Genomic DNA, 27,971 nt, shown 5'->3' on the forward strand with positions numbered 1-27,971 from the left:
AACTTTTGTTTTGTTTCTTTTGCTTACAACGCGGAATTACTTGGTGGTGTTCGGTATCTTTAGTTGCGTTCTGAGTTATAGGTCCAGTTTCGATATCACCTTTAATCGTGCTTTTTACTAGAAAGTACTATAAACACCTCACGTATCGGTGAGAAAAAGTACAGAGATGAGCTATCATCATCAAAGTCGTGGCGGTAACCGTCGAGCGAACAATTTTAATCGCGGTGGTGGAAACCGTTACGGCGGAGGTGCTGGTGCCGGTGCAGGTAAACGCAGCGGTGGCAAGGATAAATCAATTGATGAGACCAACCCGGTGGTGCAGTGTTTCCGTGAGTATGCCCGGGAACTAGATGCGAAGCATGACCGGTACGAGCGAATTGTCAAGTGCAGCCGGGACATCACCATCGAGAGCAAGCGAATCATCTTTCTGCTACATACGGTAGACGGCAAGTAAGTGGATTTTGTTAATTGTTAGAACATGTCACTCCTAAGTGTTTTTTGCGATTTGGGATTCAGTGAAGTTTTTACTGTAGAAGTTACTTCTATTCCTTCTATCGCTATAACTAAAAATATCGGCATTTTGCTTTGTGGCTAAAATAAGCAGTTGAATAACACGTAGTTGAGATTGCTACATATTTTTCCTTTTGAACGTCTTTCTTCATTTAGCATGTAACGTTAAAAGGGAATATTTTAAATACTAATAGCTTTCATACAAATGTTTTGAATGCAGAAATCAATGTGTCGTTTATTAACTAAAATACACAAAATTTATATCGCCACTATTGTCCCATTACTTGGTGAAAATTAAAAGAAAGCTTCAAGATCAAATTATTCCAGGAAAGTATTCACAACATCGTGCTATATTTAAGAACCATTTCAGCAAATGTATGATTAAATCCTAAATGGTCGGCGTGCAGCCAAACCAAACCAAGCGCAAAAAAAATTATTTCGAGTAATCGGCGTTCAAAGTTCAACAATCTTGTATGTTTCCTGCAAGGAGATGATGAGCATCAGATACCTATGTTGTAGTCTTTGATACTCTGATCTCGGCAATCTTCTATGTGAGAGAGTTTCTTGATAATAATTTAAAAAAAAATAGTTCTAAAGAAGGTCTCTCACACGCAGACCAGACCACTTAGTGCAAGCTCTTCTCTTGTCAATATCCATAAATGCATTACAGTACTACACGACATTCCATCAACCTCAAAATAAATTAAAGAAACTTCTTCATCCACGTGTACCCAATCTCTTATTACAAATGAACGCCAAAAGGTGCAAACATTTTTAATGAGTACCGTATCGCAAATTGTAGCATTTATCACTACAAGGCAAATTAAAGCGTTTCAGCCGAAAGGAGTACGAGCATATTATACCTAAATTGGCAATGTAGCTGTTTTGCATTTATGGGTGGACCATCGAAACCATTATGATAATGTTGTGCAGGTCTTGAAATAAAGTAATCCCTCAAGCGTCTGAACCACAGATTATCAACCCACCTCACTGACCTGCGGAAATCTGGCAGAGAAATTCCAGGATCAATGCCTCGCAAATAAGTAACATTGCAATAAACTCCGAAGAAGAAAACAAATCTCCAAACTACGAATCAGCATTCGTAGACTGTTTAAGTTTTGCCAGCTGGAATGTTCGTGGGTGCTCAACAGGGGACAAAAAAAAACAAGAGCTAGACGATATCTTCGTACAGCAAGTAATAAAATTAGCTGGCGTACAAGAAACAAGGCTGCCTGGATGCACTTCGAAAGGAAAAAAAAAACATATGATACAATGTGAATGATAACAAGAACTCACGCCCCAGAGAAGGAGGTGATGTAGCCCTGGCGATTCATTAAAGCATCCATAAAGATGGACAGTTCAAGAAAGTCAGCTCGAATACTTACTTATTTTACTTTTGCGGCGACAGACCGATTATCGATCCAATGCAGAATCCAGAATACGTTGCCATACTCGGTCTTGGGCTGCTATTCTCCAATCTCCCCTAACACCTATTTCGCGGGCAACCTCGTCGACAACACACATCCAACGAATGCGGAACCTACCTCGAAGTCGACGGCCTCTATCGGGATTTCTGCTAAATATAGTCTTCGCTAGTCGTTTCGGTTGCCCATTGCCACCTGCCATATTTTATTCACTTGACTATATCCGCCGATGTATACACCTAATACACTTCATTTTCTAGTTTGCCGTCAAGGATTGAACGCAAAATCCTACGCACAAAAACACCAAGAGCACGCCGATCGATCTCTTTCAACGTCCATGATCCATGGCCGTAGAGAGCCACTGGAGGGATTAGTGTTTTGTAGAGTGCAAGTGTAGTACGGGTTTGCAGACTGCTGGACCCCAGCTGGTTACGCAATCCGTAGAAGGCCCTGTTTGCAGCTGTTATCCGCTTTTTTATCACGGCTAACCTCGTTGTCAAATGTTGTTAGTGTACCCAGGTAAATAAATTCGTCGACCACTTCAAAAGTTTGCCCATCTAACACCACCTCAGCACCAACATCCGTCGGATTATCACGCTCTCTACCAGCCAGCATGTATTTCGTTTTGGAAGAGTTAAAGATGAGCCCTATTCTCGCAGCTTTCCTTCTGAGAGGTCCAAAGACCTCTTCCACTGCTTTACCAATGACATCGACGTCCGCAAAACCTAGAAGCATGGGAGACTTCGTGATGATGATGTCGCTTCTTTGCACGCCAGTTTCCGTATAGCAGCCTCCAATGCGATGTTGAACAATATGTTTGACAGCACGTCTCTCTGCTTCAAACCATCTAACGTCACGAAGGAGTCCGATATCTCACCGGCTATCCTGACGCATGATATAGACGCCTTCAAGGATGGCACGTATCAGCCAAATTAGTTTTGTTGGAAAACCATGTTCGAGCATAATTCGCCATAACTCATTTCTCTCAACTGTATCGTACGCTGCCCTAAATTTTATGAACAGATGGTGTCTGCAAGTTGAATTCTCTAAGTTTATCGAGGATCTGGAGCAGGGTGAACATTTGGTTCGTAGGGGAGCGTCACCCTTGAAAGCCACATTGGTATTCGCCAACAAAGGTCTCCTGCAATGGCCCCAGTCTATGGAACAGAATACGGGAGAGAAACGGTGTTGAGAAGGGTTATGTCCCGATAATTACTACAGTCCAGGCGGTGGCCTTTTTTGTAGATCGGACATATGACTCCCAATCAAAGTCGGTGAGAATCACATGGTGCAATAAGAAGAGCGAGTCACAAATTGATTACATAATCATGAGCGTCTCGCCTTCCTTCGAATGCCCGTTTATTAAAGCTGTCTTCCATCCACATGAAGCAAGCGATCATAAAGTCATTGTTGGAATTTCAAAAACACTTCGAGGAGAATGAATTTGATCCGTAGAATGAACAAGACGTTTCGTTTTATAAAGCGCCACCACCGCAAAAAAGAAAGTAAAAGACCCAAGTACATACACATCAGAGAATAAGAAACCAAACTAAATGAACAAAAAACGAAGGCTGCCATAGAATTTTTACCCGAATCCGGTAGAAACGAAATTGATCAGAACCAACAAGAATGGAAGTATCTCGCATTATGGCCAACATGAAAAATAATACCGTGCCGGGAATAAGATGGAATCCACGCTGAATTATTAAAACAGGGCACTGAAAACTTGGTTGATTAGTTCCTGAGTATGCATTATCAGAGAAGTTTTCAGCACTAACGAAGTTCTGAAGGATTGGACTAATACTCTGCAAATACTAATTCCGAAAATGACTAGCCCGAAGGAGACGAGAGACTACCGTTGTAACAGCCTGTGTGCAGAGATTTTTGTCTTGAGGTGAATATTAGATGAGAGGTGGAGGAAAGGAAAACTCACTATTGTAATGTCCCTAGATATGAAGCAAGCTTTTGACTGTATCGATACTTCCAAGACAGCAACTGTACTCTCCGGAATGGGTGTATCGAACTTCCTAATCAATCGGATATTGAAGGCATGCCTCACTGAAAAAAACATCAATCCAATGGTTCGAGTACTCTTTGACTCAAATGAAAATATCTACCACGTACGTTCTACTTTTCTGATTGATATTTTTTTCACCCTACGATATCATGTTTGTGCAACGAAATACATATAATACTTGAAAGTACTACAAATGGACATCGAAAAACATCTACATCACCTTAGTTCACGTTCGAAAAAGTAGAGCATAATAAAGCTGTTCGAGTTTCGGTGGGCTGGCGGATAGGAAGCAATCGCTCGGTGGAATCAATCAAGTCAATTGGCCCTTAAAAGGACCTTTGGACTGCGATGCCCCTAGGTTCCAAGGATTCTTCGGGATTGAATTCACTTGCTGTTACTTAACTACAGCTTTATTATTCTCTTACACTTTTACTGATGGGAGTCGTACACAATACTAACTTGCGCAGTATATTTATTTATATTTTTATATGGTTACATATATTTACATTACAGACGGTATTATAAACAGATACGCAAAGAGTCAGGTCGAAAACTCCAAGTGAACCGTCAAATCGAGGCTCCAAGTGTGCAAAGTGAACAAACTCAGGAGTGTTACTTTTCGTACAGAATGTGTATTGTAATCAGTATAAATGCTGTGAATCACGTGCAATTATGGTTTGAACGGAATATGTGTTCGTTATGCTCGTATCATGAGTGATGCATTGAAAATTGAAAAAAAAAGTATAAACAAGCTTTGAAAATCAGTAATATATCCTTACAAAGTTTTGGAATTTCACTACACTTTCTAGTGCATATTAAAAGTCATGCGAAATTAAATGTGGTTGCCAGAATTGTTTGGAATAGAATATTAGCAAAGGGTTGCCATATTTACTACTTTTCTCTTTGCGTATCTCTTTATAACACAGTCTCTAGTTTACATAATAATTGTTTAGCCTCCTTTTAAGGCTCTGCATCTTTGTTTTGAAATTTGCTAGTTACTTAATTCTATAGATTTACATTATTTGTGTAGAATTTTACAGTTCATCCTTTATGGGACTTGTTTTTAATTGAAAAATAAATTTTTATAACCTACTTAACTACGAATAACTAACTTAAAATTAACTTAAAACTAAGGTACCAGCTCACGAATGATCTGGTGAGGTGACCTGGCGCAGGACTCTCTGAACCTAGTCAATGATGTTGTTCTCCGTTCCTCCAGCACCTGAAGACCAGCCAGGCAATGGATCTCAGAGTTTCGTGTCCTCGGAGGGGTGCTTAGGATCATACGTAATATTTTATTCTGAACAATCTGAAGTTTAAGATGGTGGGTTTTAGCGCAGCCCTCCCAGACGGGCAAAGCGTACTCTATGACCGGTAGAATTATTTGCTTGTGAATGGCAAGCTTGTTGGTGAGGGAAAGAGTGGATTTTCCATTAATAAGAGGATAGAGATATTTGGTCAGGATGTTGCACTTGGTAACAGTTTTCTCTACGTGTGAACGAAATAGGAGCTTTTGGTCCATGGAGAGACCAAGATAGAACCTCACTCGACCATTCGATGGGAGTGTTATTAAGGTGGATTCTCACATTGGCAGGTGGAACAAGTCGAGTTGATTTTGAATGCGGGAATATAATAGCCTGGGTCTTAGCTGCATTTATGCAGATCTTCCTGCTGTTGAAATAGTCGGACAAAACATCCAGACCCTCTTGTAGTCTACGCGTCAAAGCTCTAATCACTCGACCTTTGTAAATAATGGCAGTATCGTCTGCAAACATAGACAGGATGCCACCACCCGGAAGGGGAGGACCATCTGAGGTAAATATGTTGAACAGGATGAGACCAAGAAGGCTACCCTGTGGGACCCCAGCATCTACGTTAAACAAATCAGAGGGAATGTTGTTGAGGAAGACCCGGAATGATCTATTCGACAGATAATTCTTGATGATCTTTACGAGGAAGATCGGGAAGTTGATTCGCTGCAGCTTAAACACCAGGCCGTCATGCCAGACATTATCGAACGCCTTTTCGATGTCCAACAATGCCATGGCAGATGTTTTACTAACGGACTTGTTCCGCCTTAGGATCTGAGTAACTCTAGTCAGTTGGTGAACGGTGGACTAACCCTGCCTAAACCCGAACTGTTCTGGGAGAAAAATGTTATTTTGGTTTACGAATTTTAATGAGCGACTAAGAATCAATTTTTCGAACAACTTCGAGATGCACGATAATAGGCAGATGGGACGATAGTTTTTAGCGTTGGTAGGGTCCTTACCGGGTTTGTGGATGGGGATCACTTTAGCTAGCTTACAGCGAGACGGAAAATAGCTGAGCTCCAGACACTTATTAAAGATCGCTGCCAGGTGTTCGAAAAATTCTCGACTCAAGTTTTTCAACTCAAGATTGAGGACCTCATCGATACCGGCGGCCGTCATGTTCTTGGTGCGCTTGATAGCAGCTAACACCTCATCAGCAGATATTTTAGATTCATCGGGAATGATTGATGGAAGATCGACGACTCTATCGACTTCCTGGACGGCATGTTCGTGCGGGCTAACTATGCCATGACTTAAATTGTGAGAGTTGACAAAATGCTGACCAAATGCATTGGCTTTTTCAGATGCTGTTAGAAGGAAATGACCGGAGATTGGTGTTGGGGGTGATAGAGGGGAAATAGGTCTCGGTTTGGTTTTCAAAATTTTGGTAAGTCTCCAGTACGGCCTTCCACGGACTGGGAGGGAGCGAAGATGTTGAGGAAAATGTTTGTTTCTTGGATCCACCAACCTGGCTTCGATGATTTTGTTGAGACGATTGATATTGGTCTTCAGGTGAGGCAGGCCAGAGCGCTGGTACTGTCGTCTAATAGTATTACGGAATTGGATATACAGTTTGGTTGTGTTGTCTAGGTTCAGAGAGTTACTAACCAGACTGGAGGCTGGCACATGTAGATCCCGAGCCTGGGATAACGCCTCATCGATGGAGTGAAGACACTGGTTGATGTTTTCTGAGAACTCCAGCTGGACGCTGTAGTCTATTGTGTTGTCCACACATCGCTGGAACCGCGCCTAATCGACTCGATGGTAACTACGCCGAGAGACTTGGATTCGGTTGGCAGAGGATCCAACTTCGACTACCACTGGGAAGTGGTCCGAGCTGAGTTCTTGGTGATCAACCGGGTCGGTGATGTTGCCCATATTGGAGATGAACAGGTCGATGGTTGCGTGTACTCCGGATCTGCTCAACCAGGTGGGAGCGGCCGGAGCTAGGATGTTGTAGTGTCTTACTTGTAGGTCGTTGAAGAGGATCAGGCCGTTTTGGTTGCGTCGACTGTTACCCCAGACTCGGTGTTTTGTGTTGAGGTCACCCGCAATGATGATCTGCCCCTGCCTCCGAGTCAGTTTGATGATGTCGCTTCTTAGGTTCGTTGCCGACCCGTCCCTTACGTTGACTTGCTTGCAAGGCTGCGATGATGGTAATGGGACCGACTCCAGTGGTTAATTCCAATCCCACGGCCTCGATGACCTTGAGTTGAAAACTTGGTAGCAGATGACAGCTTATTTCACGCCGAAGAGCAATATCTATTTATTTATTTATTTCGTCAAACAAAAGTAGACTACATATGTTTAAAACTTATATACATGCTATATGCTATTTATACAAGTGGAAGCAAAAAAAAAAGAGTTTATACATAATTGAATAATAATCTCTCTACTTGACGGATTATTACAATAAATGTTTTCTATCGATTTAAATTGCGCGTTGAATTGAAATATTGTTTTAATTTAGTTCTCGACATAGAAAAGTCAATTGCTTCACAGTGTTGGTTATACACTAACATCATTTGATTAATAGGCCCGTATTCAGCATAACTGTTTCGTTGATGATTTAAAGAAAACGAAGTCCGAGTTCGTAAATTTCTACATAAAAATTGAGTTTTGATAATATTTCGGGTGAATCGACACGTTGAGATACGATATCGTTAACAAATGACATCATTGCGAATTCACGACGGGCTTTTAATGGTTGGATGTCAATAAGTCTGCAGCGTTCGTCATATGATGGTAGGGGAAATGACGTCCATCGTAGATTACGAAGTGCATATAACAGAAATTGTTCTTGCACTGATTCTATTCTGTTTACATGTGTTGCAGAAAACGGAGACCATACAATGCTACAGTATTCTAAAAGTGACCTGACATAGGAATTATAGCCACACCTCCTCCAGAAGAATATGTTCGATCCAGCCGTACAAGTCGGAAATCGGGAAGGAAGATGTTCACCTCAGGTTTGAGATGCGTCTCCGTGATGAAGGCAATGTCTATTTTGTGTACGTTGACGAAGTCAACAAGCTCGTAATTCTTGTTCCTGATGGAACAAGCGTTCCAGTTAGCAATCTTGATGATTTCACGGTCCATATTTGAAAGCGATCATCATCGCAGATTGCAGTTGTTCAGCTCTACTTTTGCAAGTGCGAAAAGTGTTGATGCACTCCACGACCAGTGAAACGTATTGTTTCATGGTGAGCATGGGTTCGTTGTCAGTAGGGCCAGTTGCAGTTTGGGAGAAAGTCATTGCGGACGAGTTCCTTGGAGACCTGGTGGGAATGAACGGCTACAGGATCTCGTTGCTTCAGCATTCGTAGAGGCAGCTGTGACTGAATTGGTGGTTGGATTCAGCGGTAGCGGGGCGAGCAAAGGTATGGGGTGCCGAGAGCCAATGGCACTCCTTGGTCTTGTTTGGGGGCACCATCCGGCGACCTGGTCGATTGTTGGTGGAGGCTCGCTTACGAATCTCGATGAACTCTGCGCGTTTCGAGCACGTTTTGCTGGTTGCTTTGTGGGCAGCCCCACAGTTGGCGCACACCGGATCGGCGGTCTCCAATAGCTGGCAGGCATCGGGGGCGTGCGTTTGGCCACACTTGATGCAACGGTACGCCATATGGCAATTTTTAGTCCCGTGTCCAAACAGCAAGCAGTTAGAGCATTGGGTGACGTCACGATGCACTGGTTGGTAGCGCTCCCAGGCTACGACGATGTGAAAAAGTGCTCGGATGAACTGAAGGTCCGCCAGGCACGTTGAATTTTTCTCCAGGTTTACGAGATATAATTGATCACGGTACTTCCGAGTTTTGTTGTGCCGCGTCATCTTGTGGATCTGGATTGACTTGAGTCCTTTTGCCTTTAGTTCCTCCAACAGGGTGTCAACTTCCATGTCAGGAAGACCGCGGAGAACAACCTTGAGGGGTTTTTCTGCTTCGATATCATGGGAGAAATATTCCACCTCGTGTTTCAGCAGTATCACTTGCACCGCCTTGTAATGGCTCAACGACGGAACCATCAGTTTGAATCCCTCAGTGCACATGCGAATGGTGCATTTCAGTCCTTTGCCGATATAAAAAACAATTGCTTCACGTAAGCCTTCCGGGAAGCCTTTCACATAGAAAGGCGGGATTTTCTCCTTCTTCACTACTTCGGGATCCGTGGCGTTTTCCAGGACAGCGAATCTGTTGCTAGCCAAAAGCTTTTTAGCCGCGGGATCAAGCGTATTGTCAGGCCGAGGCCGTTTCCCCGTACTGGAACTGGTTTTTTATTTACCCATATCAGGGTTCACCGTAGCGTCGGTTACCAACGCGAACACACAAACTTACGAACGAACGAACAAAGCGAACGGAGCGAAAATAAACTACTGTACTGTGCAACAAGCTAGCAGAGAATGATCAACTTGCGCAGCAATCAGAGCGCTGCCCTTTTATAGCTGGGTGAAGCGCGTAAAACAAAAACAACAAAAAACGCGATACATTAAAAATAGGCGTGGCTTACTCAAACACTTTGTTCCTGGATGGAACAAAAGCAGACCGAAGAAAATGATATCTCCAATTAGGGAATTCCCAAAAATGACAACAAAACCGTCATGTGCATAGCCAAGGTATTTTTTTTTTATTGTTTTTACTGCATTAGTACTCTTTAGTAACACTCACAGTCTCAATTCAATTGAATACAATTATATAGAATGTGTAAAGTATTTTACCAGTGCGCTCCTGTTTTAACCAGATGAGTATGACAGAGGTTTTTTTTCTCTAATTGTTTAGATTGTTATGTGCATTCAACAAGCTATGTTGTTTTTCACTCTGTGTGTAGATTTTTTTATTAGAAGGTTCATTGGGCACTGCTAGCGCTGCTACCAAACATAAGAACTGTCGGTTACCTTTTTTGTTTCCATGTATTAATCTTATTAAATCGGAGGCCCTTCGCTGAAAAGGTTCAAACAATAGATAACTTGCCCAATAAACGTCGAATATCTCTGTCACTCTACAGCCGTAATTCTCTAATACCGTTCTGTTGCTTATTAGCTAGTTTTTCTTCATGTAAACATAATCGACTACGTCACAGCTAATTTTGTTTCTTTGAATACAAGAATCCAGTTTTTTTTTGGTGATGTACAATATAAACTCTCATTGAAGCGTTATATGTTATAAACAAGGTAAATATAGTACATTTAAATTAAAATGTTAGAATTAAACTAGAAAAAAAGCGATCAGACTACACATTAAAAAAAAGAACAAACGAACAAAATTTCGACAAAACTAAACTGTTATCAGAAACGCGACAACAAAATAATGAAGAGAGTAACCATGAGCAAACTGGAAAACCCCCCGAGCAAGCGTTTCTGCAGTGGTCAGGGTCAGGACGAAACTCATCACTCATCACTTTACGCCGTCACACTGCGGCCGGCATCGTTCATAACAATGTCCATCGTAGTATCGGAACCGTAACTCAAATGAGACGGACTATCGGACACCATCCGCCGATTGATAAGCACATCGGCCACATAAACCGGAGCAGGCCCTTCCGTTTCCACAATGCTCAGAGGTTTGGTGGTGCACCTCTTGATGGGGGACATAAAGGTAAACATAAATAGTGTAAGGCACAGAGCCAAAATTAGCACTACGGCGCGCATTTGCAAACCTCCGGCACGAACCCACGCCAGAGCCGCCATAATAAATAGTAACGTCACTACCGAAAATTTGGTCATCGTGACTGCGGTGCTATGAATTTTGCCACCGCTTCCCTGACTAATCATGTTCGAGGGAGCGAACGCGAAAAACAAGTTATGCTTGTCGACAAAATGTTTTAGCAGAATGTAAACCATAGCAAATGGCATTATCAGCGGACAGGCTAAGCTGTAGACCGTGCTCATGGTAAACACCATCACCATCCAAGCGTAGTGTATTCCGAACGGGAAAGTGATCAGGATCGATTTGCGAATGTACGGTGTTTCCGCCCGCGATTTTGCCGTAGCCAATTTCCAGAGGTAACAAATTAAATCAGGAAACCGGATCAGCTCCAGTGCCGTACCAATGAAAGCAGCAGTGATGATGTAGTTAACAAAAAATGCACCCTTGTCCGGAAGAAATATGCACTCCCATCGGTATGTCTCATTTGATTGGATGGTCCACTGCAGAAAGGCTTCCGCGCTTGTCAAACCAAGCGACGGCAGAATGAGAATCATGAACAATAGGTAGCCGAAGGTTTTAGTCATGATCACATAGTTCTGTCGCGATCTGGTCCAATGCGATAGCCAGGTATCAGAGTAAGCTACAATTACCGGCATCAGCGCCGACAGAGACCAAAGCAGCAGCGTGGGTAGAAACTCCGAGATTAGTGGGCTGATTTTGCTGATTTGGGATGTTGTGTTTTTCGTTAGCGAAAGCGTGTCCAGTTGGTTAACAATAATCACCGGAGTGGTCAGGAAAAACAAAAACAGGAACAGGAATAAATTAACTGTAATCCACTTACAGTACCACTGGGCCGTGTCGATATTTAAATTTTCCCAGAAAATGTCTGACGGCGCTGGAGCGAATGTTAGGTGCCAATCGCGATAAGTACCCGGGCGGAAGTGAAGAATGACGTGCTGAGCTTCCTGCGCAGAATTAAGAGTGATGAACGCAATTCCTAGCGGTTCGTTCAATGCGGATGCTCTTAGTCTAGATACTTGACCTATAAGAACGAAAGTAAAGAGTAATCAGTAACGGAAAAGGATCGTTTGTGAATATACATACCAGCTAACCTCGCTTCTTCCTCCTTGTAGTATTCCAATGCATCCACTTTCTGGCAGGAGAAGCAAGACAATGTAGCCTGAACAGGTTCCCGATCTCGATTACGGTGTACCTCACAAAAAATACGTGCATCCGCAATCCGCTCGTACTCTTCTGCCGCTTTAATTAGGCTACTGATATTGTAAGCCAGCTGAATATCGTCGATCCCCACGTCTGGAAACAATTGCTGCAGATACGTTCGAATGATACGTTTGTCACAGTCTGGTTGAGTTACGTTAGTTGCCATCACTGTTCTCGTTGGTGCCGTCTTGAATGCATTTCTTCCGGACGCTCGTCTCATTATAAGCACCACCATCGGAACGTAGGCAATGGCAAAAAACACATGCGCCCACATCAGCGACGAGTCTGGATCCAGATTGGAGATGGTAGTATGTCCAAATGAATTCCTGTCACCACCCAGCGTCCCGGAGAAATTTATCGGCAGTATAATGGCAATCGAGATAGTCGTCATGATTGCCATCACCGTCATCAAGTGTCGCTGAAAGGACAAATAGTGTACCGCATCCGGTCCACTGTGGGTAAGGATTTGCTCTCTGGTCAGGCGCCACGTTGCTAGGATCCACGAGAAAAACCCTCGATCGATGTTTATACTGGCGTCACTAGCATCTAGGCCAGCCCGTCCACCGCTAATGTTCCCGTGTGCATAGAAAAGCTGTGTCCACCGCTTATTTTCGCCGTGGCTGTTAACAAGCGCGAGCCGGCCATAATCCCACGCCTGCTGTCGTAGCAGAGTAAATAGCAGAACTAGAAAAACCCACGCTATGACGTTCAGCAATAATGTCTCCGGAATGCCCTCGTATAGTGTGATGATGATTTTCGTTTTGTTCAGCACCAAACAGGCATCGCGACTTGGAGCATAATAACTAGGCGCAAAAAACGTTTCATTGGTTTCCATACTGCTGCTGGCGAGAACCGGAAGTCATGCGAAAGTTAAGTAGATCTGATGGGTGAAAATGAAAAATTTCATTAGTAAGATTTCACTCACCTCGTAGGAAATTTTGTAAATTGGGTGATTGTTTCTGTTTGCTGCCCACTTCACGATAAGAGAATGACGACAACTGGTGACATTTACAGATAACGAAAAAAGAACCACCGGACAGGTGTGCGCTGTGTGTAACTTTCCTTTGCCCAAAAGTGAAAGGCTGTGTTTAATTTGTCTGGTGTTTGCATCTCGACAAGCACACAAAAGTGGCCGCGCCTTAAGTTGTTTATGAACAATAACAGTGCTTTATTTGTTTACCAATTGGTTAATATAATCTATGTTTAAAACTGAATTCACAGGACGTTTTGTTGATTAATAAATTAAATAATCTTACAAAATAAATTACGCTTTGTCTACATGTATTCCAAAAAAAAATACTTGTAGCAGTTACTTAATACTTTAATTTCAGCACATAATTCGATTTTTCAAGTGTTTCTAGCATATTTCTAAGTTCATGAAAATTTGTAAATTTTCAATAATTTTCCTCTAAGAAGTGTCTTCTAGAAGTCCAAACTCCATCGACGGTTTTGTCATAAATATTCAATTAATCCTTTCCCGCTCATTGTGACTCTAAAGCACCAAGAACTATAATCATCATATTTTGATATAAAATAGTTGGTTGTGCTTACGATTGTTCCATAAACTTTTATATGCTGCCTCAGAGCATCACAGGGCATTTTCTTCAAAATACTACAGTAATTTTAGTTAGTCTACAAAGTGTTCAGCTTGAATTTTCTCGTGAAGCTATAAATTTTAATGATAAACCTTATGAGTGGGAGAGGGTTAATAAAGTCCTTGGATCACCAATACTTTACGTTTACCCATCAGTTAAAATTAAAAAAACGCCACACTGAATATAACCTCGTTCCAATCGGGTTGCTGTGGTCTGACATCCAACCCAATTTTCCTAATTGGTTGCTCTAGAATTATGCATATCTACGGTACCGGTCCAATTCCAACCCAGATACTCTCTCGCATAACAATAAGCATGTGCGACAGCTATGAATCGGCAGCTAGGTCAAGGTCCATTCGTTCATTTGGTGGTTCGTCATATCGGAAGTACCGCATAATTTTCTCGCACATGCAGAAGAAATCGAACGATAACGTTACAATCGTTTAGCGATGAATCACTCCGTCCGTTTTCATTGTCACTCATTTACTTCCTCAACATTTACCTTCATCAATGAAACGTACACATACAGTTCAATCAAACATCGTACTTTTTTTTCTGTACGTACCTAATTCAAAAGAGCATGATCGCATCGTGAAAGTCTTCTTTGTCTAACATTACTGTATCCAAATCTTCAAATTCTATCGCTATGATTTGATTTAAATCAAATTAAATTGAGTGTAATCATGACAGACCGTCGTTGCTTTATACTCAGAAACCACACTGACATAAAACGTGCAGATCGAAAATGTGAAAGGTTGCTTCAGCAAACAGCCTGTGATGTCATTGAAGACGTTGTATTCTCAATGAAGGTACAAACCAAGAAGCCATCCAAGTGATAAGAATACCACTCAAGTAGCATATCTAAGTTATGCCAAGAGAGTAGCTTTCTCATCAAGTTCACAGTAGCGTCCATTTGGCATCACCACTTTTGACCGGATCGTTTATTCACAACTCTCTTTTTGTCTTATATCAAAGATCTCTTCACCTTATGAAATAATGGTCAACGGAAGCACAGTGCAGAAATGCAATGACCCTTACAAATGAGTAAATAGTAATATATTGATTAACTATACTGAGCAGCACTGGCCTTTTTATTTAAAACAGCTGATTTAAACCGTATAATGCCAAATCGCTCACTTATCCTCTGGTAAGGCACGAAACTATTTTTTCAGTTTTCACAAACCACTGTCACAATTTCTTGTGCCACCGACATTTGACGTGCTATGACGCGATGAAATCTAATGCGTGTCTCGCGAACTGCACCATTTATCCCTGCTGCCACAGGAGCACAATTCGAAACAATCCTCCGTTGGAATTTGAGAACACAAACCAACCCAAACTGAGTACGAATACTTGAGTTTAATATTTCCACTCTACCTGACGACACGCCAGAAACGAAGAGTTGGACGAACGAGTTTCTATTTGCTCCTGCTTCTTTTGTATATTAAACTCGCTGGCCAGCAGCAAGCCGTTCCGTTCCGTTTAAGCGATTTTGATGTTTTGTTGCTTTTGATGACGGCGTTCACTGAGCGATGATGGGAAAGGAAAATGTTTTCGCAATTCGCGTTGACGGTGTTGCTGATACTTGTTTGGTTTTTACATGCGAAAAAGAAGGAAGGAAATATTTTCGCTTTTGTCATCACGCACATTTTGACAATTACATATGAGTGTTCACGTAGGTGCGAACAGCCTTAAAAATCTCTTTCAACGCGAATAACCCGAATCTGCCAGCTGTCAAACGTTTATTATGGAAAATTATTGCGACTCGGTCTGATAGTGTGCACGCTCATTATTTGTTACTCTAAAGTGAGTTAGATATGACCCATTTTTAAAAAAAAGTGGAGGTACCCTAATTTGAGTACTTTTACGGTTACTCACTTCTGAGTAAGGGCGTCATACGTCAAAAACTGATTAGAATCTACTCTGTTCATGCAAACCAGGAATTAACGAAAATGAGTACAAGTTACCCAGTTTGCCTAAATTTGGAAATTTGATGATTTCTGGTTTTTGTAAATCTGACTCAATAAATAAAATAAATTCAGAACAATCAAAATCATAGATTTATTTTTCATCGAAACATTATAAAAGTTTAAAATCATTCACGTGTCTTTATATAATGCGGCAACCAACCGGTTCACAGTTGCCCGTGAACTGTGGCTCAGGTTTTGGAAAGTACGCACACCAGAAAATCCGTCATCATCCGTCACCAAACACTGCGAAGGATTTAAATTGTATCGATTGCATGTATTGGGCACTGTACATCGATACAAATGTTTCCGTTCATTATCACGAATAAAAGCCCGACTTAATACGGCATCGCAGGACACACAACATGCGGTTGTTCATTTTGAAGAGATGTTTTTTATGTTTTCAAATCGTCTGCAAAAATTTATGGGCTGAAATTTTTATGGAATATTGTTCATGTTGTTTGTAATGTAATTGATTAGGAAATTATTGATTTGATGAAAGATCAAATACTTACTGCTAGCAAACGAATAAAAAGCGACACCAATTGTTCTTCGGAAACAGATAATATCGCTGTTGAAAACTTTCGACATATACATATACTCAGGGGTGAGTAAATATCATGGATAATAACTCAAAACTGAGTAAACATGGTAATTATGAAAATTTGGGTAAATGTTACTCAATTATCCAGTACCCGAAAACTCACTTTTTGACATTTTGCATAAGAATACCAAACTGAGTAGATCCTAATCAAATTAGAGTTAAAATAAAGCAGCGTGTGTGCGTTTAACTCTCGTGACAGTGCTGCCAGCACAGCGTTGGGCGATCGAATAAAATTGGAAAATTTGACGATATGGATCTTAGCGATCTCAGCCGCCCGATGGACAACAGAAATAATAAAAGTAGTGGAAAATTATTACTCTGTTTGTAATTTGTAGAACATACACTCAAAATATTTTTTACATTACTGTTACGTGAAATTTCCTGTACTTATTCAATTTCTGTCATGTTGCATGATTTATGTGACAAACATAACATCTACGTGAAAATCACATGCAAACTATGTTTTATCCGAGGGAATGTGCTATGAGTTATAACATCGAGTACAACATAGAAACGTCAAATCCAATGCTTGTGCTTTTTTTTGTTTTATTGCTCGTTTGCTGTATAAACGAAAATTTCGCTGTTCGTTTAATTTTCGAACGGAAGGCTCATATATAAATCATGAAGAGTTTTTTTAATCTGATTACATCATTTTTTGGATAAAAACCGAATCCACTGTGTCTACCGCGTCTACCTAAGAATCACAAAGGCTGTGCCCCAACCGAAACAGTAAAACAACCCGACCGACATAGCTGAGGCATCAAGTTATCGAACAATTAGTTTACTTTCCTCTATTAGCAAACTTTTTGAAAGAATAATTCTTAATAGAATGTTAACACATATTAATGAGAACTCAATTTTTGCAAATGAGCAGTTTGGTTTTCGCCATGGGCATTCCACTACTCATCAGTTACTTAGAGTAACAAATATGATTCGAACTAATAAATCTGAAGGCTATTCGACTGGAGCTGCTCTTCTAGATATAGAAAAGGCATTCGACAGTGTTTGGCATAAAGGTTTAATAGCTAAAATGTCAAATTTCAGTTTTCCGCTTTACCTCACAAAAATGATACAAAGTTATTTAACTGACCGCACTCTCCAGGTTAACTATCCAAATGGTAAATCTAATAGATTGCCTGTTAGAGCTGGTGTGCCTCAGGGGAGTATCTTGGGCCCAATCTTATATAACATTTTTACTTCTGATCTTCCTGATTTACCACCAGGTTGTGAGAAATCTCTGTTTTGTGACGATACAAGCATTTCCGCAAAAGGAAAAAGCCTTCGTGTTATATGCAGTCGGCTTCAAAAAAGTTTAGATATATTTTCTTCATACTTACAAAAATGGAAGATTTCCCCTAATGCTTCAAAAACACAGTTATTTATTTTTCCTCATAAGCCAAGAGTTTCATTTCTCAAACCCACCCATAACCACGTTATTAAGATGAACGGTGTGGTCTTAAATTGGTCTGATCAAGTTAAATACTTAGGGCTTATTTATGATAAGAATCTTACTTTCAAGGAGCACATTGAAAATATCCAGTCAAAGTGCAATAAGTATATCAAATGTTTATATCCTCTTATCAACAGGAATTCTAAACTTTGTCTCAAGAATAAACTGTTAATTAACAAACAAATATTTAGACCAGCAATGTTATATGCAGTTCCCATCTGGACAAGTTGTTGTGCAACCAGGAAGAAGACACTTCAAAGGATTCAGAATAAACTTTTGAAAACGATTTTTAAGCGTCCTCCCTGGTTTAGCACGAACGAGCTACATAGGCTCACTAATGTAGAAACATTAGAAAATATGTCAAGCCAAATTATCAATAAATTCCGACAAAATTGTTGCAATACTCAATTGCAACGATTAGCTCACTTTATAGTCAGTAAGATAGTTTTAAGTTTATTTTAAGTTTCGTTTTATTCCTTTTATTCCTTTTTTTTTCTTGACAAGTAGGTTTAATAATTTTCCTACAATTACATTATCTTAACTGCGAAAGCTAATAACATTCAATAATATTAAAAAGCGTACAAATATATATAATAGTGTTGAAATGTCACCATTTGTGGCAGAACACACAATACTAATTCTGAATAGATATTTTAGTACATAAATAAATCATTACAAACTCCCCCCCCCCCCTATAAAAAAAAAACCCGACCGACATTGACGTTCTCGTATCAGGTTTGACGTTTTCGTTTCAGTTTTGACCAGAGGGGATTCACTGCTGTCAAATTTCATATATGTGTGCGTTATCGCAGATCAGCTCTGGTCCATGACGTTTGTTGGTCCGTGACGTTTGTAACTATGAACGATAATGAGGAAAAAATCACTACACAACACATTCATAAAAGTTTTCCGCGGTTTCTCGAGTTTTGATAAAAAAAACGTTCCAATTCTATAATATTTCACATCGATCAATTTCATAACCAAAAAGAACAAAAACCAAAACAAACACCATGTTGCCGAATATGTTGGTTACACGATGTTTGACAGATAGATCCCCCCTGGTTTTGACGTTTTTGTATCTTCGATGTTATACTCTGTCAAATGTACTGCGAGGGATAGGAAAAGGCATTCCCTCGGTTTTATCCAGGGGCCTATAAACGTCAACATTTTGCCTACCAATCATATATTCATCACGGCGGTGATATTTCATTTCAAATACTCACAAAACTTATCTTATTCATTAAAAGTGCACATTGTACTGAAAACAAAAGTTGAGCTCTTGTTTTTTCCATCTAAAACGACATTTACTCGAGAATAAGTCTACCGAAAAAATGGGACGTTTACTCTATTTCATTTGTTTTAGGGCAAACCAACCAAAAAGTGGGTACCAGAAACGCTGGTACCAGAACCAATGAGTGGTAGATGGAAAATGTATGGAGTTTGACAGCCACAAGAGCCCCCTGGTTTTATCACGTAGTATCTACGTGAACTTGGCAACGTCAAACAGAATGTCATAGCAGAAGTATCGCGTGAACTCTCTATGTGAAAATACACAGAAATCAAAATGGCGAAGCTGTTGTCTAACTCAGTCTCTGACAATAAAAGAGAATTTCTCGACGGCTTGCCAATAAGTGAGCTTTCGAAAAACCGTACGAATTTGACATCGAGCCTTGAGCTTACAGGTTTCACACAGATTTAGTTCAAAGGTCGAGGAGTTTCCTATACATAAACAGTTGCAGCTTACAATAGTTATCGCCGGCAAATGTCGTAATATTTGTCCGTTTTTATGTCGTTTGATTCATTTACGAATCGGCGATTTTGCATGGCTGTGCGATTTATCAAGCAACATATTTCTATAATTTCTAAAAACTATTTGCCGTCTCTTAAGAATTGGGGAAACAAAATTTGGAAATTTTACGTTGTATCAATCGTAGTAGCTAGCAGATAATCAAATGCTTTCCATTTTACCGGTAGTTGAATTCTACGTGAAATTCACATAAAATGCGTATATGCGTGTTAAGATTAAGGGCAAATTTTTTCAACTACAACCTGATAAAGTTGCACGCACCGACCAACGTTTAATCTGATGAAGAGAAGGAGGAGTTCTATGTGCCAAGGACCAAACGTTGTCCAACGTGTTAAAATCCATGACGACAAGGAGGATACAGTTGAACATCCAGCGGCTATTACCTGGAGAAGTGGTTACAGAGTACCTGCAGAAGGTTGATGAGAGGATCGAGGATCAAGTTGGAGGTAACCTGAATGAACAGTAGAGGCATATCCACAGTGCAACCAGCACCACGGCGGCAGAAGTGTTGGGTACATCTGCAACAGCCACGTCCAATAAGTGGTTTGACGTTGAGTGCCAGCGAGCGAGGGATGAAAAGAACCGCGCCAGAATTCACATACTAGCTACGACTGTGACTCGTCAGAGCGTAGGAAAATACCGGGAAGCTAGAGCTGCTGAAAAAAACTCCATCGCCGAAGAAACGACAGCATTGGGAGCGTATTGCGGAGGCGGAAGATTTGTTCTCCAGGCACGATGCGAGAAGCTTCTACAAGAAGATTAATGGAATCAGGAATCGAAACGTGTCGGCCCCCGCATGTGCAACGATAGAGAGAAGAACCTGAATACCGATAGGTCAGAGACTGCGAGGTAGCTGATAAGGCCGGCATTCCAGCCGAAATCATGCTTTACACCGGATCATGCTGAGAGTGTGATCCGATGAAGAATTACCCTCGGACTGGTTGGAGAGTCTCATATGTCCGATCTACAAGAAAGGGCACCGCCTGGACTGTAGTAATTATCGGAGCACAACCCCTCTCAACACCGTTTACAAAATTCTCCCGTATTCTGTTCCATAGACTGAGGCCGTTGCAGGAGACCTTTGTTGGCGATTACCAATGTGGTTTTCGAGGGTGACGCTCCACTACAGACCAACTGAGACAGATCCTCGAAAAATTTCGAGAGTTCAACTTGCAGACTCACCATCTGATCTTAGACTTTAGGGCAGCGTGCAATACAGTTAAGAGAAATGAGTTATGGCGAATTATGCTCGAACATAGTTTCCAACAAAACTAATTAGACTGATTCGGGCCACCCTTGAAGGCTCTACATCATTCGTCAGGATAGCCGGTGAGATATCGGACTCTTTCGTGACGTTAGATGACTTGAAGCAGAGATACGGGTTGTCAAACTGCGGAGCGTGCAAAGAAGCGGCACCATCATTACGAAGTCTCACATGCTTCTAAGTTTTGCGGATTTCTATGAAGTCGAAAACCAACATTCTTTGCAGCTCAATTCTACGGACTGCGAGAGTTTCTAAACATAGAAGCATGCAACGCGCCGTGTAGTCGGGCAAATTCACCGGGTCAGTTCATGGAAGTTGACGCAGGGCACACCGAATGAACTGCTTCTGTATCCGCTCTAGTTTTACGGTGTGCGCTAGCTGGTATGGTCAGTGAAATAATGCAACAATCTTCGAATAAATCCAAGCACTGCTAACCCCTTGGCTGCTGTGAATACGACATGCTCGTGAAATCGCAATTTCGAGTCTAACGTAACTCCTAGATAGTCTTCATACCGTTCTCAAAACACCACGCTGAAAGTTGGTTGATGTCGTTTTGCAAGGCCAGACAGTCTAGAGGTGACGATACCACTCTGTAAAGCTTAAGATCGTCGGCGAACATTTGTGTCTGAGTCTGAGATTTCATTCACGAACAGGATATAAGTGGACCCATCACGCTTCCCTGTGGGACACCAGATGTCAGAGTGAATTCATTAAAGGACACAGAGTTTACGCAGACTGAGGCTTTGCGGTTAATGAGATACGAGTGTAGCCATCCGTAGAGTCGTTGCGTTCCTTAATTGTCAGCAAGTCGGCTGTTGAGCGTCTTGTGTTGAGGACAGGTAGACGAGAATCGTGTTCTAGCGAGCACTGCGCTTTCACAGTGCTGATAAAGATGATTGCCATAAAAAGATTTGTACTTGCCATTGGTGAGTTCTTGGAAGCTCCGTTCCCCGCTTCCACACACAGGAGCTGGACGACCGATGAGCGCTGGCGACAGTGGCTAGACTGCGGCGGCGGTGTTAGGAGCATCCATAACTCGAGAGCCGATGCGTCCCAGTGGCCCGAGGAATGCGGTTATAGCTGGTGAAAAATTGGTTGATACGTTGGCCTTCGTGACTACGAGATTTCCATTCGCAGAGGGGCAAGAGATCGCTCGTTGGAGTTACCTCTATGCGGGGGGCATTCGGTGTCTTTTGTGCAATTTGTGGTGCACAGATGTTTTTTGCATTAGTGCCGTCGAACTCCCGAAACACAACGCCACGTGGCCAGGTTTCCACGTCAAGCGCGATATCGCGGTATTTTTGTCCCCCCCCCCCCCCCTCTTTGAAGGATACGAAGTTGATCGTGCTCAAGCTGGCGTCATTTTTCAACAGAGGGATTACTTTAAATGGCTCGTTGCACTGTAGACACTCCTTAGCGAACTCGATAGTAGCCTTAGTTTTGACACTGGGATGAGTTCCCGACAAACATAACCAGTATAGTATTGGTGAAAATACCTTTCAGACCTAACAATTTTGTTCTTGATTTTAGTAAATTACTAGCTGAGTACCCGATCTCACTCGGGAACCAATATCAGCTCTCGTTGTCAAGTTACTGCCGGCTGATTGGTTGAACTCGAAAATTGATTTGCACCGGATCGTAAAAAATCATCGAATTCGTTCAAAAAGTTCCCATAATACATGAAAATTCTCGACTTTTGACCCCCTCCTTTTTTTTGTAAATCGGTTCAAGCATTCAAAAGTTATACTGAAACATACATACAAACATTCATTCAAAACTCGTCTTCTATCTAAAGAGATTCCAACTGTGACAAAACGCCACTTGAATGTTATGTGGGAGTCAAAAGATCAAAATAATGGTCGCCGTGGTCCAGATCTTACAAAAAAACACGCACGCGATTGCGCGATTGAAAAAGTACTAAGCCTCAACGTGAACAAAGGTCTATCTGTCAAATAAGCGAGTTTAAAAGATTCGATACAATGATCTATTGAGCGTAATCTCGCACTCAAAAAACAAACCGTATTGTTCGATCCGTTCGTTAGTTTTTCCGAGCTTGACAATGCTACTAATAGGATGTCCTATGCGTCTTATGCTGACGAACCTTTTCTTCTTTTGCAGCTTCATATTTCTCATTAATTTTCATTTCCATCACTGAGCTTTTTTTCACCATTTTTTTTTTTTTTTTTGAAACCGTGATTTAAGATTGCGCTGAGGTTTATAATTATTGACGTTTTGACGTAGGACTACGTCTTTGTTTTCTATACTAGATTACACTTTGTGAAAATGAAAATGAAACTGGCAAATGTTGCGTCAGATTTCAAACGGTTATAGCAAGCGAACGACTTAATGCATCTTAGTCATTTATATGTCGGTGGATAGATAAAATGTGTAACAATTTTTTGATATTATGTTCAACATTGTTGCTTTACTGCTTAATGGTGGAAAAAGGTGAAAAGTTCCAAGGTCAAGCTTTCCCATACATTTCCCTTGTTCTTGGCTTGCTTCCCAAGCACAGATAACAATAACATGGACGAAATAAATTCCACTGCCTACATATTTTGACTCAACAAAGTGTTTTGGTTTGTTTGTCTTTGTCTAAGCTGCGTGGCCACGCCTTAATGGTAAAAATCTACGCTGAACTCGATACAAAAGACTGCGTGTGTAAAACTCAGCTTCAGTTTAGTTTGTTCCACAATAGCGAGTGCGGTGCAGCTGTTCAAGCTTTGCGACATTGAGAAACGAGAGCTGCATACGAGTCAACTTCCAGGCACCGCGGAGCATGTTACCTGTATTCTGCACACGGCAGCAACAATAACCATCGTACGCTGCAGGATATTTTGCTGGCACAGCGGAGAGCAAATTTCATACGCGGCCAACAAAATAATCGATGCTACCGGTGGTGCTGTGTTCATCAGCATTCTGTAGCACACATTTCGAGCTGAAGATTATGGAATCGGTTCTTTTCAGAACTATAAGATGATGAAGATAAGAGTTATGAGAATTTTCACAACTACTACTAGTGTGAAATGTCCATCTATTTCTAAATAATTTTTACAATAACGACCAGGACGCACCAAAGATAAACGGTAGTGTTACCTATGAATAGTTTGTCACAACAATATATAACCCTCATTTCAAGAATTATTACTGCTAAATTGAGTGATTTTCCGGTTTAATTGTTTGTTTGTGTTCACTCGAACACCGTTATCAGTCAAATATTAGCAACGAAAATTAGTTAATCTAAGAACCAGAGTGATTTTCGCATTGGGAAAGAAAAATTCTTTTGATGCTTATGAAAATCACTCAGCAGTATTGAAGATGTTTTGGTTTGTTTCTCTTTCTTTCTATAAGCTACGTGGCCACGCCTTAATGGTAAAAATCTACGCTGAACTCGATACAAAAGATTGCGTGTGGAAAATTCAGCTTCAGTTTAGTTTGTTACACATAAGCGAGAGCAGTGCAGCTGTTAAAGGTACGCGACATTGAGAAACGAGAGCTGCATACGAGTCAACTTCCAGGCACCGCGGAGCATGTTACCTGTATTCTGCACACGGCAGCAACAGTTACCATCGTACGCTGCAGAATATTTTGCTGGCACAGCTGCTGGAGGGCACAGCGGAGAGCAAATTTTATACGCGGCCAACAAAATAATCGATGCTACCGGTGGTGCTGTGATCATCAGCGTTCTATAGCATACATTTCGAGCTGAAGATTATCGAACCGGTTCTTTCTAGAACTATAAATGCTTGAAGATAAGAGTTACGAGAATTTTCACAACTACTCCTAGTGTGAAATGTCCATCTATTTCTCAATAATCATTTTTACAATAACGACCAGGACGCACCAAAGATAAACGGTAGTGTTGCCTATGAATAGTTTATCACAACAAGACATAACCCTCATTTCAACAATTTTCACTGCTAAATTGAGTGATTTTCCGGTTTGATTGTATGTTTGTGCCCACTCGAACACCGTTATCAGTCAAATATTAGAAACGAAAATTAATCAATCTAAGAACCAGAGTTCTTTTGATGCTTATGAAAATCACTCAGTAGTATCGAAGGTGTTTTGGTTTGTTCCTCTTTCTCGAAGCTACGTAACCACGCCTTAATTGCAAAAATCTACTCTGAACTCGATACAAAAGACTGCGTGTAGAAAATTCAGCTTCAGTTTAGTTTGTTACAGATAAGCGAGAGCAGTGCAGCTGTTAAAGGTACGCGACATTGAGAAACGAGAGCTGCATACGAGTCAACTTCCAGGCACTGCGGAACATGTTACACCTTTATTTTGCATACGGCAGCAACAGTTACCATCGTTCGCTGCAGGATATTTTGCTGGCACAGCTACTGGAGGGCACAGCGGAGAGCAAATTTTATGCGCGGCCAACAAAATATTCATGGTGCGATTATCAGCGTTCTGTAGCACGAATTTCTAACTGAATATTATGGAATCGGTTCTTTTCAGAACTATAGATGCTTGAAGATAAGAGTTATGAGAATTTTCGCACCTACTACTAGTGTAAAATTTTCATGTATTCATGCATCGTTAGTTTTAAAATAACGACTATCAAAAATAAACGGTAGTGTTACCTATGAACAGTTTAGCGCAGCATATAATAATATTTAGTTTAGCATATATTATATACTTAGTCCTACGTCATCATTTCATACAACCCCTAGGGCTGTATACCTTGTAGTATTCAGTTTTTAACCCTTAAATGCGCAATGTTGTTTCAAAACAACAGTACTAAAAACGTTTTAAAATATACATATTTTAGTATTTTTCAGGATTATAATTCATTAGAATAGCTCTCTAGACTCTAACGAAGTAAACTTAACAGCTGGAAGTACTGTATTTGAATGTTTTGTTTTTATTTTTGCTGTTAAAATCACGGAAACGGAAAAAAAATGGCGAGATTCCCGACTGGTGCTGACTGTCTTTGAAAATAAACTTTAAAATTAGGTTACTGGTTAGTGAAAACGTCTGAATTATCAGTAATTATACTAACAAAAGGTCAATTTTAAAGTTACTGTTAACAAAAGTAATTGTTTCGACTTTATTCTGCGATAAAGTCACAGTGTTGTTTGAAAACAACATGGCAATATTTGCACATTAGTAAGTAAATCTTTTAATTTCTTTATGCATATTGGTTAGTTTTAGAACAGTACACCTGTTAAACAAAGATTTTATGTTTTTAGATGATTTTTTAACGTCGTGCGCATTTAAGGGTTAAAAGCTATTTCACGAACATGACCGCAACTGCATTTCTTTTTTCTTTTTTAGAAAAAACAACCAATGGCATGTCTGCGATGAAGCGAAAAAGCGCCTTGACAGCCTGTGCCAGACTCATTTCTGCACGATCGCTAAAGAGTTACAAGATGTGGACCCGTACCAGTATGCTCGTGCGTATACCGCCGGCCTACAGGAATTCATCGAAGCGTACACATTTCATGAGTACATCAGTGCCCAGGATATTTCGCACTGGGAATCGATTCAGAAGCAGCTAACCTATAAGATTCCCACCGCTGAACCAGACGGTACAAAAAATGATTCCGACAGCGACTCATCGAATGTCGAATCGGATGATAAAATTCAGATCGTTTGTTTGCTGCCACCGCTGGACTTTATTTTGGGAGTTGGTGATCTTAGCGGAGAAGTGATGCGTAAGTGCATCAACTCTCTCGGTTCTGGTGATATCGAGAGTTGCTTCGATCATCGCCGTTTCTTACAGGAGCTCTACAAGGGATTCATTTCGGTGAGTAACGCCAGAAGTCGTGATTTTTCGCAAAAGTTGTACACGCTAAAGCAAAGCTTAATCAAGAGTGAAAATGTGTGCTACAATGTGAAGGTTCGCGGTGGAGAGGCGGCCAAATGGGGTGCCACCGATGACTATGCTATTGGTGTCATGGTGAAGGATAACCAAGATGATGATGAGGGCGTTTTCTTTTAGGTTGATTATTTCGCAAATCTCTTTTTCTGAAAATGGGAGTTTCTTTCTTACTTAATTATAACATGGAATAAATAATATCCTAAATACAATCGGATTTACCCGCTTTGCACTCGGGTTGAAAAAACACCATTTCATCAAGTGTCCTCTGTTTTGGGAGGGCGAGCGAAAGAATTCCGTTTGATCGATTCCACCAACCACTTGATACCTTCGTCGACACCCTCGCTAGAATGTTTTCGTTCTATGTTAGAATTGAAGAACATTGGTAGAGATCTACGCTACTCTACTCACCCCGTCAATGCCGACACTGGCATTACCAAGCAGTCTCTTCGTCCGATCAGATGACCAACTTCCTGGAACACCGGCTTGATTTCCCGTACGCCCATGCAATCTGGTAAATCCTGTTTGTTAGCCAACACCAGGAGAGGCACTCCGGAAAGATACTCGTTTGCGATCATCCTATCAAATACCTCTTTAGATTCGTGCATTCGATCTCGATCGTTTGAGTCTACTACATAAATCACGGCATGCGATTCAGAGTAGTATTTATCCCAGAGGGATTGTAGCTCCTGCTGTCCGCCCAAATCCCAGAAACTCATCCGAATGCCGTGCATATCTATTTGCCCTATGTTGAGCCCAACCGTGGTGGTTATCTTGCTCGGATTCATTCCTCGATAATTTTTCGTAAACTTGGTCTTCGCTGCCTCCAAATAGGTCTATTTGTGAAGAAATTTATTCATACTCCCGTGTGCTGCCACGCAAATGCCTATCGAACGAGATTGCTTACCGTTTTGCCAGCGTTATCCAGTCCCAATATCAGTATACAATACTCATCCTTTTGTGTGAGATATTTATAAAAGCCGCTGAGGAGTGTATACATCGTGGAAATGTCTTGAAAGTAGTGATTTTATTTGCCCTCGAATCTAATTGTACCCTGAGGAAATTTGATATTACTTTTTTACGTTCTACACACTAAAGCCATAATAATTGAGAAGAAATTTTTGTTATGATTTCAAACCAAACGTCAATCGAAGTCCGGCAGCGATGCCATCTTCGACGAAAACTTCCTTCATCATACGATAGTTCACATCAGCAGAGTCTATGTTTAAGAGTCCCGCAAAGATGAAACCAAAGGAACCAAATCAGTGTCAAACGAGGGTACCAATCGAGCAATGTAAATAAACAAGGTGATAATGTTAGGAGTGGATGAAAA

The 27,971-nt window shown here is 41.1% G+C and overlaps 3 protein-coding genes across 7 annotated transcripts; 1 reads left to right on the top strand and 2 right to left on the bottom strand.

Moving 5' to 3' along the window:
* On the top strand, window positions 1–27,278 carry LOC129719510 (translin-associated protein X). The gene is made up of 2 exons (XM_055670908.1): window positions 1–450; window positions 26,095–27,278. The coding sequence occupies exons 1-2, from the start codon at window positions 167–169 to the stop codon at window positions 26,759–26,761; spliced, it is 951 nt and encodes a 316-aa protein (XP_055526883.1). The 5' UTR covers window positions 1–166; the 3' UTR covers window positions 26,762–27,278.
* On the bottom strand, window positions 9,862–15,395 carry LOC129719484 (calcium permeable stress-gated cation channel 1). Of its 5 annotated transcripts, none has more exons than XM_055670868.1 (3): window positions 15,054–15,395; window positions 12,008–13,004; window positions 9,862–11,945 (listed from the first exon to the last, which is right to left on the bottom strand). In XM_055670868.1, exons 2-3 carry the CDS (start codon window positions 12,957–12,959, stop codon window positions 10,657–10,659), a joined length of 2,241 nt encoding a protein of 746 aa, XP_055526843.1. In that variant the 5' UTR covers window positions 12,960–13,004; window positions 15,054–15,395; the 3' UTR covers window positions 9,862–10,656. The 5 variants fall into 5 exon arrangements, with proteins under 5 accessions (XP_055526843.1, XP_055526830.1, XP_055526852.1 ...); XM_055670855.1 differs by having other exon boundaries at window positions 15,097–15,386; XM_055670877.1 differs by lacking the exon at window positions 15,054–15,395 and adding an exon at window positions 14,807–15,027.
* Window positions 26,781–27,807, bottom strand: LOC129719532 (ADP-ribosylation factor-related protein 1). The gene is made up of 3 exons (XM_055670928.1): window positions 27,546–27,807; window positions 27,050–27,474; window positions 26,781–26,983 (listed from the first exon to the last, which is right to left on the bottom strand). The coding sequence occupies exons 1-3, from the start codon at window positions 27,636–27,638 to the stop codon at window positions 26,896–26,898; spliced, it is 606 nt and encodes a 201-aa protein (XP_055526903.1). The 5' UTR covers window positions 27,639–27,807; the 3' UTR covers window positions 26,781–26,895.
* Window positions 27,808–27,971: the final 164 nt, after the last annotated feature.

The sequence above is a fragment of the Wyeomyia smithii genome, chromosome 1 (genome assembly GCF_029784165.1).
Source record: "Wyeomyia smithii strain HCP4-BCI-WySm-NY-G18 chromosome 1, ASM2978416v1, whole genome shotgun sequence".
NCBI classification, from domain to species: Eukaryota; Metazoa; Arthropoda; class Insecta; order Diptera; family Culicidae; genus Wyeomyia; species Wyeomyia smithii.